Raw genomic sequence first — 15,035 nt, forward strand, 5'->3', positions numbered from 1 at the left:
CTCTCCATAAATTTATTGGTAGGAAATTAGGCAAACTAGTTGAAACAGAAGCATAAGAGTGAGATTTCTCTAGTCTTTGTGGAAAAATACAGGTCAAAAGTTCAGTGGAACAAATAAATATACCTTAGTGTAAAACAGGAAAGGAAAAAGCAAGGACCTTTCAGTACAGATAAACAAGCATGTGCTCAGGACTCACAATACCTCTCAAAAAATCTTGCCTGAAAAAAACCGCTATATTTGTCAAGAAAAAAAATATTAGTGGATATGTAAGGTTACTATAGACAGTCAAACTAATATTCAGTAAAGAGTAACACAAAGTGTGGCAAATACTTTAAGGTAAAGGAAAAGGATGTGCCAGTTCATTGCAAATCAGTTCAAATTTTGGGTGTAAACTGAAGTGTGATATTTAACAGACAGATAATGATACCACAAAGTATCTTTTAAAGTATTTCCTCAGCTCACAGAAAAGCAAAGTGACCGCTAGCCAGATACATTCTAGTATCTGAAATCTCATTTACCTATTGATTGATTGTTGCTGCATAATCTCTAACACATATATAAAAACTACCTAAATATAAAATTTAACACATTTGTTGATGCATGCATCCTACATAAACCATTGTATGGTTTGAACTCACAATCAATGGCATATTAGCAAATGTAAATACTGCAACAATTTTAACATTTTAATTATTTTTTATGCACAAAAGAAGTAAAAACTGGCGATAATAGCACGATTCCAATCCTTTCTGCTAATATTATAACAGCATTCAAATTATTTTTGCATATTTATACTTCTATGATTTCATTAAGGTATATTAATTGATACTGTAAATTTAATTTGGCACTTCACAGTGTTGTTTGCATTTTTATCTCCTCTTATGTACAAAAGGCAGGGCTCACAAATTAAAAAGACTTAGAACCTCGAGTTTTTGCAATACCAGCAGCAAATGAGATTTAGGACAAGAGTTAATGTGGGGCAAAGTAAAAGGTTATTGATTTAGCCTACTTGTTTCCATTTTAAAACTCACTGACATTTGCTAATATCTTTGCTCAACTAACTTTCAATTCAAAATTGTGCAAGCCAGTTGTCTTCCTGGGGTTGCTTTTCTGGAATTTTCTAGCTAAAGGAATCCAGTAACAGCCACTCTAAGAAAATACACAACATTTTTCTTACAGTAACGGGTTTTAGGTATTTTGCTGAGAAGCTATAGTACATCATTTAGAGCAGGGGACGACATTTTTTGATGGAGTCACCTCACATATAGAAACATGTTTTTTACTCTTTCTGTGAAAATCCACTCAAATTTTGCAAAGTTTATTATCTCTGAAAATTATTTTGTTGTGCATATATATATACACAAGAGAGGTTTACCAGCATCTGATGCTTAAACAATCTGGAAACCCAATCTGCACCTAACCTGTCCTAGGCGCTCAGTTCCCACGTCAACCAGATTTGCACATGGCTACAGCAGCAGCTTTGAAAACCTGGAAGAGTTGTACTTGACAAATGAAATAAAATGCATATTCAAGAACTCGCATAACTTAACAGTGACGCGTATGGCTCTTTCCATTTGCTAGGAAAAGTACTCCTCATGTATTGGGTCACATTAGTAGCTTTCTTACAAATACTTATACTGTTTTAGAGAGAATTAACACAGATACCCCAATTTAAAAAAATGTGGGTAATCAGCCTTTTAAAGCCTTTCCTTCATAAGAAATAGCGTGTGCGGGTTTTCCTTTGTTTAAAAAATCTCTCATCCCAGATTACTTTCACTTAGAATAAGGGAAACTGCATGTAATCCAAGAGCACTACAAAATGCAGGAGTCTCCCAGAGAGATCATAGAATCATTTATGCTGGAAAAGACCTTTAAGATCATCAAGTCCAACCGTTAACCTGGCAATGCCAGGCCCACCACTAAACCATGTCCCCAAGCACCATATCTACATGTCTTTTAAATACCTCCAGGGATGGTGACTCCACCACTTCTCTGGGCAGCCTGTTCCAATGCTTCACAACCCTTTTGGTGAAGTAATTTTTCCTAATATCCAATGTAAACCTCCCCTTGAGGCCATTTCCTCTCGTCCTATCTCCAGCCACCTGACAGAAGAGACCAACACCCACCTCACTACAACCCCCTTTCAGGTAGTTGTAGAGAGCGATAAGGTCTCCCCTCAGCCTCCTCTTTTCTAGACTGAACAGCCCCAGATCCCTCAGCCGCTCCTCATAAGACTTGTGCTCCAGGCCCCTCACCAGCTTGGTTGCCCTTCTCTGGACACGCTCCAGCCCCTCAAAGTCTTTCCTGTAGTGAGGTGCCCAAAACTGAACACAGCACTCGAGGTGCGGCCTCACCAGTGCTGAGTACAGGGGGACGATCACTGCCCTGCTCCTGCTGGCCACACTGTTCCTGATACAGGCTAGGATGCCGTTGGCCTTCTCGGTCAGATGATACAGTTTGCTTTAAATATAATGATTTCTTCAGGAAGAAGAGATAAAGGACTTGTATAAGAGATGCATTACTTTCTAAACGGCAAAACAACATGTTAGTGGTGAGTAGCTTTTTAAAGAACAACTTTTATTTGACCAGGAATAAATAGCACCTGGCCTTTTAACTGAATTTAACCTGCAATTGCTCCTGAGAGAGAGAAAGACTCTGGATCAACCTACAGCGAACAGCAAGGACCTACAGGCACAGAATGCAGTACAAATGAAGAAATTCTTAGCTTGTTATGGAAATCAAGTAATGCTAAAAGCCAAAAACTTCGGTAGGATACCCCTCTAAAAGGCCACAAGGGCTTCTGAATTCAGGTTAACTCTCACTGTGATGATGTTAATGTCACACAGCAACTGAATATGCTCCAGTCTATGACTGCAATGGTTGAGACTTTTCTGACAACAGTTCCTTCTTGATATCAATGATAGTTTCATCTGGTACTAGTAGTCAACACAAACCAGTACCATACCCGCTCTGAGCCTTTTTTCATTTCTGAAATGTGTATTTGAGGGTGAAAGGAGCAGTGACTTGTGAATATCTGCATTTTCTGTAGGAATGTTTAATGAGTTATATTACAAAAAAATAAACAGGGAAAAAACATACCAAAAGAACAAGGTTACTTGGTGACCTTCTTTCTACTTAATCAAAAAAATCCCTTTCACAGAGAGTTCTGCTACAAAATCAGTGCCAAATGCCATAAACAGAAATAAATAATGCCTTGAAAGTGCATCCAAATCTCTCAATTACATTTCTTGCACACACATACTCTCGGTCTGTGACGACAATGTATAAAATGCCATCTGTCTTTTGCCGCAGTAGGAAACAGTAGTTCTCTAATATTTATAATTTTGTAAGTATGTCAAGAACAATTAGGACTCTATTGTGCCAACAGAGAAAGCAAAAGAAATATTTTGAGAGACACAGTAGACACCATAATAAATAAATCACTGCAATGGACAAGAAATATCTATTGCGTACTCAGTAAAAATGTCAGAGTGGTCCTTTGCTGGTTAGTTAGGCAAACCTACCTCACAACTGAATGTATGAGAATGCAGGAATGTCCAGTGTCTGGAATAAATTAAAAGCCAGAATTCTATATGGTCCATTTATTTTGCAGCTGCTATAGAAATAAAAGCCCTTAGCAAATTCCAGCAGCAGGCTACCAAGTAGACAAGAGGATCTAAGATATGAGAGAAATTCGTCCGTGAAAAAACAATGAGGTGAACTTACAGTTTTTTACTAACAAAAACCATGACTTGCACAACTAGAATAACCTAATCACAAACAGTCTTCAGGAACAACTTAGTTATAGATTCAGAGGCAGACAATGGTAGTAGTATGTGATACAAACTCGTCTAGTTATGAAAGTATAGCACTACTTCTAATAAAATTTAATAATAATACTTGTGGGGGACCCTGATGGTAAAATGAAAAAAATAAATTAGATTGGATGGAGAAATGTGTTTTATTTTCTCCTGTTGGAAATTAATATGCTTCCTTTCATCTTAAAAACATAATTTTGACTCAATCTAATGTTTTAATTGATATTTCTGAACTGCTTAGTTTTCAGAAACTTGCAACAAAGAAATAAATATATTAAAACTTTTCTCTGCTTTTGTGAATCTATTTATACAATAGCTTAAGTGTTGGATTGCCCTGCCAGGCTCTGAGAATGTATATGCAATTCTTTCCTCAGCTTGAGGGAGCGAACATACACCTTGAAGGAAATTGTTCTCACCCTTACGCAATATAATATTCTAAGCAATTGCTCTTAGACAATCTTGTTGATGTTACTGTGATTTCAATGTGTCATAATATTTAGATTCATGTAATAGATTCAAGTAATTATTCAGATAGAAAAAAACCCCACACTGCAAAAGACTTTGAAAAATCACATATTTGATATGAACTCCACGTCTTATGAACTGGCCCAAGTATTAGGCTATAAAGTTTGACTTTTTCTTGTTTCCTGGCTCAGTGCATACTTTCACAGGTCATAGCAATTGAAACAGCATGAACAGAGGAGACTGATAGAGACCTTCCCTCTGTCCTCTCCTCACCCCATTACCTTCTGCCCCAGACTTGCTTATATGGCTGTGAGAAACTGGTAACAATTAGTGTTCTTTTTCATGACTATTATGTGCTCTCTGTGTGTTTATAATTCATTACTTGCTAAGGGGTAAAATAAGAATTGTTTGTAAGCATGACAAAGTAGGAAAGGCAAAATGATGACCTAGATAAAGAGCATCTCAACAACTCAAACCTAAGAGCAAGGGCACTGGCTGTAAAGAAACTACTGCTCAGTTGATAGCTCATTTACTATTCTGTTCCAACAATGTTATTTTTTATATCACTCTGAATGTGTTCTGTCAGACTACTAGGAAGGGTTTACACTTGGACCTATCACGTTAGCCTTATTGCTGAAGGGCGGATTAGAAGGGGAAGATTTAAGTGTGGTTCTGCTGAGCTGTTTCAATGCAGCAAGGTGCAAGTCACACCTGTCGTTTCACAGGTGAACTTGAGAGGGACAGGCAAAAGTCCAGAGTACTTCCAGCCATGTAACCATGACAACTACACCCATTATTTTTGCTCAGGATTTTTTTTTCCCCAGAATATTTTTATTAAATGGACTACTAATTGACAAAATTCCATATATACACAAATATTTGAGATCTGCCAGACATGACAGAATGAATGTGTTTCTCAGTAATATAGTTTATAATTTATACAGACTATGAGAACAAGCAAAATGCATATCACAGACGTTTTTAATTAGGTAAGAAAATTTAATCTGTTTATATGCAAATGCAATCCTACATGCTATGACATCCAAAAATATACAGATGCACAGGATTACAAATGAAGTGACTTATTTGTGGTTAGGGCAGATGCAACATTACTAGCCTTCTCAGCACAGCAATATTAAAACACCTGCTGCATGAAGGGTGATGTAACCTAAAGTTCACCAGCAGCCATACACTGTGAGCAATTACAGATTGCTTTTGTTATTAATTTCAAATGGGCTACCATGCTTCGTTTGCACAGATTTTTAATTGCACACATACCATGCCCCACAAAATTCCATGTGGGCCATAGGTCTTTGAAGCACTGCTACATCTGAATTGTTTCAAAACAACGTGATATTTTATTAGGGGAATCAAGCCGTTCTGAGTCTTAAAAGGGCGTAGGAAAATGCCTAACACTTTGCAGTACTGCAGAAGGGCACCTACTGAGAAAGCTAACAATAATTGAACATTCTTTTTGACAAAGGAAAAAAGGGTAAAACAGTCTGATCCTTCATGTTCTACATATGCTAAACCATCCCCAAAAGCTTGTATGCACTAGTGTAAGTAGAGCTGCAAATGTTAAAATGCTATTAAAAAAAAAAAAAAAAAGCAAGCCCTTGTTGCTGTTTTACATTTTCAAATATGCATGCAGTTTACATGGGGATTATTTTCTCTGGATATTTCTTCTGTAATTTTTTTTTTTTTCTGAAGAAGGAGAATCAATTAAAACAAACTAATCTGAAGGTGGAGCACAATATGCTTGAACATACAGTATGCAGATTAATTTGAAAAATAGCTTAACTACCCAATCAAAATTTATGAGGTAGCTAACTCAAAATGATTTTTAAGAATAGTCCTGTTAGAAAGATGGTAACTCTAGAAATAAATATGCTTGTGAGATATAACAATTATAACTTTAATAGATTAAGGTATATTAATCATATTACTGCATTAATACTGAATAAATCCTAACATTTACCATTGTATACTCAGTTCTTATGATCTTTTAAAAAAATTATCATGAATAAATGAGAAGTCTTAGTTTAAATTGCCACCATTCTGAGTAACGTTTTCCTCTTAATCACCTTTAACAGTTGCTAGAACAAAGAAATTATTTCATTATCTTCCTCATGTGAATACCTCAGCGTGCTACCACAGATGTTCAGCTCTCAGGGATTGATTTCAAGCCTGAAAGTCCGGGAGGACCACATGTGCAAGTAGCATTACCTTCCAAAGGCATCAGTTCCCCAACGAACCCACTCAGAAGCAGTTGTTTTTAAAGAGAATAGGAAAGACTGCCAGAGACATATCATGAGAAGTACAATGACAACTTAGGTGAGGAAATGTCAACTGTCACTGAAGGCCAGGTTGAAGGATAAATTGGCTTTAAAAAGATAATTAAAACAGGCTTTGCCAAAATGAATGCCTGGCCTAACCACTTTGACTATGCTTTTTTATCGTGGCTTATTCACAAGTAGTGTATCTTTTTGATGTTATGCCTTTCAAGTACAAAGAAATTCAAAAACTTGGCAATGGCATACAAATGTAAATGCATTCCATAAGAAGAACACAATGGGAAGTATAATCTTTTGATAAAGGCAATGCTTAGGGCAGCCAGAATAAGACAACAGCACACGCAAAATTCCCCTGTGTTGTACAAACAACCATTCTGCATCTGTAGCGCTCAGCTCTGTGAGACATCACCACTGGCAGGAACATTAAAAGCTGTTGCTTAAGTGCCAGCTCTGTGCTGAGGTTTGCTGCTGAAGAGAGAGAGTGAGGGATTCTGGAGGAGGAAGGGGGGGATTTGCAGTTGCAGTGCAAGTCTTAGTCATTGCAGCAACTGCACCAACTTCACACTCTCGCCTCTTCTTTACAGGAGAGCTGTTGGATCAAATTCCTGAGGACGGCTGAGCTGGTCTAGCAGAAGCCGAGCCAAGCATCCTCCCTGTTGCCCACATGCTACACAGCAAAGAGCGCAACACAGGGACAATTGTCCAAGGGCAGTTCAGTTTAAGAAGTTACCATGGACTCCATAGTAGAGCAGAAAAATTTCCTCTACTTCGAGAAGAAATTTTGGCAAATGTAGGAGCATTTAGTCAGCATTTAGTCAGACTGTGAAACAAATATCTGTTAATGACTAACATTTATTTATGATTTTAGCACTTTAGTATGTAGGAATAACTAAAGATAAATCTTACATGAAAGACCAGCTGCATCCTACTTTGTCTTAGTGGCCACTCAGCCTTGTTTTACTTTTGGATCTCATGAGAAAAAAACCCTAGGACCTCTTCTCTCAAAAGACAGAAATATACTTTGGAAAGAACTAAAAACCCATGTCAGTTTAGAAAGGGGCAAGCCCCTGTCACTACATCTGTGCTGCAGACATTTTTCTGTTTGGGTTTTGGTTTATTTTCTTTTTTTTTTTTTTTCCCCCTGGTATAAGGCAGCATAAAAAGGATTTCTCATAAGGATTGCTGTGTCAATGGTTTTCACCGCAAGCACTAAATGTGCTTTTTCTTAACTACACCTGAAGGAGAAAAAATCATGAACAAATTTCAGAATCATTAGCTTTTTGGAAGAGCATAATGAGTGATTTTGGTAGAAATTATGAAAAGAATATATGAAAACTATTCTAGAAATTATCATCTTCTTCTACAGTCATACCTACAGTGTAATTTGGAGAAGAGAAAAAAAGGAAAATACACATATACATACTTATATAATGCATATGTGTGTGTACCTGAAGATGATATTGAATGTTAAGATGTGTATAACAAGGTAGTAGTTTCTAGTATGTTTAAAAGGAATAATTTTCACTGAGTGACAGCAAGACAAAAATATTTGGTGTACATGTGTTTATCATTAGAGATTTTTTTTCTAACCTTATTCAGCTATGGACAACCTCACACTTGCTTTGGCCTGTACTGATTCAAGTCTGTACATTAATTTTCTCTACATCCAAAGTCCACTATTTTCTGTTACCCCAGATCAGTAACAGTAGCCCTGGGGATTCTCAGCTCTGAGATGCACTTCTTCAATGTGTGATGCACATTCAAATGCAAGTGTTTTGCATTCTACTAGTGGTGTGCGCCTTGCAATTAAGAAATTCTAAATCTCAGAAACATCCATCAGTCATTCTACTCTGAAAAGCCATAGAATAATAAATTTTTATGAAAAACTACAGTAACAATATAGGTGTAAAAGAAAACTGTGTAGGATAAAGCTAAGATTCTGTTAGTTCCTCTTTGAAGTAAGTTCAGAAAACAACTACTACTACCATATGAGTTAGAACACACCTTGTTACATTCCATATCTATTTAGCCATTTTCAGCAGATACTTTCCCCAGTTGTAAAAGTTACAGATGTCTAGTACAAATGAATGATTGTGATGGAAGATAGTGTTTTGTGAAATGACTAGAAGCAGTTGGTTGATTTAAAGGTGAGGCAGAAGCTTGGTGTTCCTAGGATATGGGCATTGTAAGGGTATCTCTTCTCTATTGAAGAAAAAAATCCTATTATTAAGCAATGCTATATTAGGGAAGAGTCATTTCATGTCCTACTTTAAGTCCACTTTAGAAAGCAATCCTAATGATGCCCTAAACATTTCTAGCAGTCATGAAACTTGAGTTAGTACAATTTACTAGAAACACGTAGGTTACAATAAGACAAAGATATAACTCTACAGTAGCACAAAAATAGCAAAAGATGGTAACTGAAAGATAAGATGCAGTACCTTGATGCAGCCGTATATGAATAAGCTGTGCAGTTTGCTCCAACTACCAATAGGACCCTGTGTGCTGGAGTGATTGTATCCATGGAAATTAGTGTGCGGTGAAAAAGAGAGCTGAGTTGGAGCTGATTACCTGGCCCCTCTCAGCAAGTTATTAGACTAATCACCCACCAACATATTTGAAAAACACATTCCAAATGCATAAGTAGATCAGCCAGTCTCATATTGTTAATGGGGAACCAAACTGAGCAAAAAGCTTAGCAGTAATAATAATAGCAAACAACGAACTTGCGCTGGAATTTCTACCTAAGAGCAATGCCCTCAATTCATACCAGTGATAGGGACAGGATTGAGAAATCCACTCACTTAACCTTCTATTTTCTTACATAACCTTCTATTTTCAGTTAGTTTCAATTACAGCCTCTTCTAGTTTTGGGCTGATGATTCCTAACTTTGCAAAGCCTAAATATCTCGTAAGCAGAAGTGTTTAGTTTGGACAATAGAAGCATAATTAAATTAATGAACATTTGCAGGCTTTCAGTAGAGATTTGAAGATTATCTCCAGTATTTCCCTGTACTTGGCATCACTCTTGATATTTCTTTTATGATTAATTCCTCCTAACATCTTGAAATCTGCTGATTCTCATCTCTACTGCATTGTCTGCATATATCACCTTAATTTAATCTTTGTTAAAATCCTTCTCCTGTAAACTTACAGTGATGCGTTGTGTGAGTTTTAATGTCAACCAACTTCCGTGTTGCTGTACATGAAAATTCAAATTAAAAAGCTAGCTGTAGGAGGAGAATGCAAGGAAATATTCTTGAACCTTGAAAACCAGTGAAACCTAAATACTGATTATTTCCTTTCTTTCTAACTGCCTTCTTAAGGACTTTCTCCTATTTCTAGCTCTCTTCATGCCAGAATTTAAAAAAAAACCACTGCTGCTCAATATTACTAGTGCTCCCCTTAAACATACCAGACAGGAGAACTGAATCTGTACTGTCCTCAAAACTCCTTATTTCTTTTCAGATTTAGTTTACATTTTTTTCCTTTGGCTTTGAAAATCCTCTATTTAATATTTCTAGACTTCTTCTCAACCCCTTGTTCCTCAATTTGTCAAGCATTGACTTGCCTTTTGCTTTTTTGTTATAATTTTACCACTGTTGCAACAGTCTTATCTCTATCATAAGCACTATGGGAAAACCTTATTTCTTTGGTCACCTTATTTTCTTTTTGATTATTTTCTGTCTCCTTTTGAAAAGAGCACTTAGGCATGTTCTGCTACATTATTCTCTTCCACTTCTATTCCTTTTCTATTTTAAACTCACATTGTATTATCAACTGTTTGCACAAAAATAACATTCTAGAAGATCTGATTTTGTGTAAGAGCTACATAAGCACAGAAAACTTTTTATTATCTTTTGTTACTTTAACTACAGCTGTTAAAAAGATGTGGACTGCACACCACAAAGCTAAGTACACCAGGAATCTGAGCTGTGTAAAAAAAGTGTTTCAAAATTAACGTAAAATATTTAGCAAAAAAGAATGTGGTAACGAATCTGGTAGATTAGAGAGACAACATATGTCCCTTGGTAGGGCTCTGCCTTGTAAAGAAAAAAGATGGTTTTTTTTTTTAATATTCCCCAACATTAAGCTACTGGTATGGTCAGGGAGAGTCACTTCACTTCTCCGAGCTTCTGTCTTCTTCCTGCCTCTATCCTGTCTATACAGATTTTAAATTCTCGGGATTGCTCCAAGTCAGAGATGCGATACTAATCTCTGAGTCTCTACTTATTATTAAATACAGATATTAATAGTCTATAAAGGAACAGATATTCTGATATTCACAATGGATTAACTCAAATTATTTATTATTTATTAATAATAAAATTAGCTTTTAATTCTTTTTAAAACTAGATAAATTCTGTTAAAGTGAAAATACAGTTATAAAGAAGACAAAGAGATCTCCAATTGCAAGCTCTTCTCAATTTCCTAAAAACTAAATGCTGATTAAAACAATGCCTTTTTCAGGTTAAAAAGAACTTTCCTTGATAGCTTTCCTTGCGAGAAACATGCTTTAGCCATCTATCATAATGTTTAACAATTTAAATACATTCCAGTTTAGGTAGTAGAAGCATAAAAAAACCAGTTCTACAGGCAAAGCTTTGCTTGCAAATGTAAAGGAGAAAATGGAGAAATTCATTTAAAAATAAACACAAGAACCTACCTTTGTGTATTTGGTGTGCACATTTGTAATCACAAAAGTATTCCTCTCAAAAATAATGCAGAAACTGTTTATTATAAACTAGGTGGTGACATTCTGAAAGTAAGCAGGTATTCTGGAATTTTCTCCTCTCGATTTTACTGTAACTGACCAAAGGAGCACCTATGACTGACAGTAAAAAGAAAGTTTTTTCCACAGTGGAATGAAGTGGACCGATGTGAATTTCAGAAACAGCCTGCTTTGACATCAGCACTACTAATATTCGATACTTTTAAAAGAAAGCATTTAACAAATGCTGCCCCTCTCCAACAAGAAGTGACATTCAGTGACATCGTTGCAAAAAAAGAGAAAAAGAAAAAACAAGCTCAGCTTAAAATTTAATAAAAATGTTTCAAAAATCATAAAAGGAGAAGTTTCATGTATGCCTGGAATAAACATTGACTTAACACTGTTTGCAGACATGTGGCCTGGCATACTAAATATACATTTAGTTGAAAAAGAAACTATGATACAAGTTTATACAAACTGACAATGAACTTATCCATAATAACAAACATACCCATGTTTGCTGCATCAACAGTTTGTGGTGTCTCTGTTGACAATTTCTGAAGGGCCTGTTCACCATCTGTCTTCTCTGGTGAGCTGTTATGTCGAGACTGCTGTTGGTCTTCATCTTCAGCAACAAATGAAATTACACCTAAAACAAATAGATACCAGGTGTTATATTAGCCAGGGCATTAGCTTTATAAAACAGACTGCCAGACATGTAGGAATATTTCCTCAGTTCAATACTAATAAAAACTGAAGTAAAACTTCCACTCCAGGTGTCAGCCATCCAATTATAATTTATGGTAATAAAAAAATACGTCTTGAGTGAGTCCAAGGAAATTAACCATTTTTTCTCCCAAAAGTGTTTTTCTACTTACCTGAAAAGATCAGTAATATAAAATACAAGCAAACCCACTTTTTAAAAATTATAAAATATGGCAGACAGTAATAGTGTCTTTCTTTCCAGCGCAATTTTCTGTGCATAGTCTCAATTGTTTCTGTTATGTTTTTAAACCATGGTGTCTCATTCTAGTGCTATAAGATAAGAAATGTAATAGTTAAAATATTCCTGTGATACATTTTTGAATTGTATGTTAAGTTGTAATCAAGTATTTAAGGAAGATAAAATACACAGAGATTGTAAAACCAGGACTTTTAAATCGTCTGATTTCTATTTAATAATATAAAATCTAATTTAAAAGATCTAGTATGTACATGGTTCCTTTAAATAACATTAATGTTATTCTGGAAGACTTGATATACTGGCTTTAAATAGTATCATAGAATCATAGAATCATTTCGGTTGGAAAAGACCTTCAAGATCATCAAGTCCAACCATTAACCATGCCCCCTAAACCATGCCCTGGAGTACCCTGTCCACTCGCTTTTTGAATATCTCCAGGGATGGTGACTCAACCACTTCCTTGGGCAGCCCATTCCAATGTTTGACAACCCTCTCAGTAAAAGAATTTTTCCTAATATCCAACCTAAATCTCCCTTGCCTCAACTTGAGGCCATTTCCTCTTGTCCTATCTCCAGACACCTGACAGAAGAGACCAACACCCACCTCACTACAACTCCCTTTCAGGTAGTTGTAGAGAGCGATAAGGTCTCCCCTCAGCCTCCTCTTTTCTAGACTGAACAACCCCAGATCCTTCAGCCGCTCCTCATAAGACTTGTGCTCCAGGCCCCTCACCAGCTTGGTTGCCCTTCTCTGGACACACTCCAGCCCCTCAATGTCTTTCCTGTAGTGAGGGGCCCAAAACTGAACACAGCACTCGAGGTGCGGCCTCACCAGTGCCGAGTACAGGGGGACGATCACCTCCCTGCTCTTGCTGGCCACACTGTTCCTGATACAGGCCTTCTTGGCCACCTGGGCACACTGCTGGCTCATATTCAGCCGGCTGCCAACCAGCACACCCAGGTCTTTCTCTGCGGGGCAGCTTTCCAGCCACTCTTCCCCAAGCCTGTAGCGCTGCATGGGGTTGCCGTGACCCAAGTGCAGGACCCGGCACTTGGCTGTGTTGAACTTCATACAGTTGGCCTCGGCCCATCGATCCAGCCTGTCCAGATCTCTTTGTAGAGCCTCCCTACCCTCAAGCAGATCGACCCTGCCTCCCAACTTGGTGTCGTCTGCAAACTTGCTGAGGGTGCACTCAATCCCCTCATCCAGATCATCGATAAAGATATTAAACAGAACAGGGCCCAACACCGAGCCCTGGGGAACACCACTCGTGACCCGCCGCCAACTGGATTTCACCCCATTCACCATGACCCTCTGGGCTCGGCCATCCAGCCAGTTTTTCACCCAGTGAAGAGTGCACTTATCCAGGCCACGAGACACCAGTTTCTCAAGGAGTATGCCATGAGAGACAGTGTCAAAGGCCTTGCTGAACTCCATATAGATAACATCGACAGCCTTTCCCTCATCCACTAGGCGGGTCACCTGGTCATAGAAGGAGATCAGGTTGGTCAAGCAGGACCTGCCTTTCGTAAACCCACGCTGACTGGACCTGATCCCCCTCTTATCCTGGAGTTGCCAGGAATAAGCAAATAAGCAGGTTTTGTTTCTTGCATTATGTCCCTCTGACTAAGAATTTTTGGAAATACTACATGTCATTACTATTTTATCTAAATGACTGTCCCTCAGTATTTCAATACATTCTGGAGAGTTTGAAAGCTGAAATAAATATATGCTGCAAGTTTAATTCTTGCCTCATATGTACAATGAAAAACTAATTTGAGGAGGTGACTTATTTTATGATATTGTACAGTAAGAAACTTTCCCATTCAAGATCATTAGAATTTATGTGAAAAGGTCTCCCAACAGGAACTTATGTAACTGTGTCTTTTTAAGGGTTTGGGAAAATTATTCATAGTGGAACTTTTTTAATTTGAAATGGAGAATTAATATAATTTTATGAGAGTCCCAGAACAATCTGACTTGAAATACCTACATTTAATGGTATTTTTTGTTTCTCCAGCTTTGAGTGGGATAGATGTGGGGTAGCAGATCACATAGCAGACAGGACATGCTGTGCTCCCTGACTAGCTGAATTTAGCATCTTACTAGCAAGAATAGCTAAAGCTAAATAGCAATGCTCACGTGGGACCTGGAAAACGGAGCAGCAGTGACGGGGAGAGACGGCACCACGCCGGTCACAACAACTGGCTCAGGAAGCCGTTGTGACTTTAGCAGCCAGGCACTGATCAAGTTCCTGTACACATACATACCTGTACGCACCCGTCTCATTTACAGTCCTCGAAGCTTAACTTTCTTCCCTTAATCACAGCCTTCCGCAGAAGGCTGCATTCCTGCTTCTAAACATCCTAGTTTTCATTTCATTTCGGGAAGGATCAACCTTAATAAAATGGCCTCACGGTTAGTTTTGATAATAATACTATGCTAGAAGGATGTTACTCTTAAACAAAATATGAAAAAGAGGCAAATAAAACATAACTAAATTCAAATGCTATCAGTAAGTCTTGGAAAAGCAAAATTTGTTCATTATATGCTCAGTGGTAGCTACACCAGGTGGCAATTTCAACATGACAAACACTGACAAATTATTTCTGCTAAGAAGGATTACATTAAATCATGACAGGGAAGCACGGTTTATCTTCCCATCTCTCAGAGACAGCAACTGGGTAGCAGAGGTATAAAACACCAAAGCTGAAAACAGAACCAAAAATAATGGAAATAGGTATGTACTTAAAGCCAGAGAAAGGAACTATATAATTTTAGAT

At 37.4% G+C, this 15,035-nt stretch overlaps 1 protein-coding gene across 1 annotated transcript in view; it reads right to left on the bottom strand.

Moving 5' to 3' along the window:
• CFAP47 (cilia and flagella associated protein 47) overlaps nucleotides 1–15,035 on the bottom strand; it is a 364,054-nt gene that overhangs the window by 140,348 nt on the left and 208,671 nt on the right. Inside the window, 1 exon segment of the mRNA XM_052795043.1 lies at nucleotides 11,800–11,937. Coding sequence (XP_052651003.1) covers nucleotides 11,800–11,937 — 138 coding nt within the window.

Source organism: Harpia harpyja, chromosome 8 (genome assembly GCF_026419915.1).
Source record: "Harpia harpyja isolate bHarHar1 chromosome 8, bHarHar1 primary haplotype, whole genome shotgun sequence".
Taxonomy (NCBI): Eukaryota; Metazoa; Chordata; class Aves; order Accipitriformes; family Accipitridae; genus Harpia; species Harpia harpyja.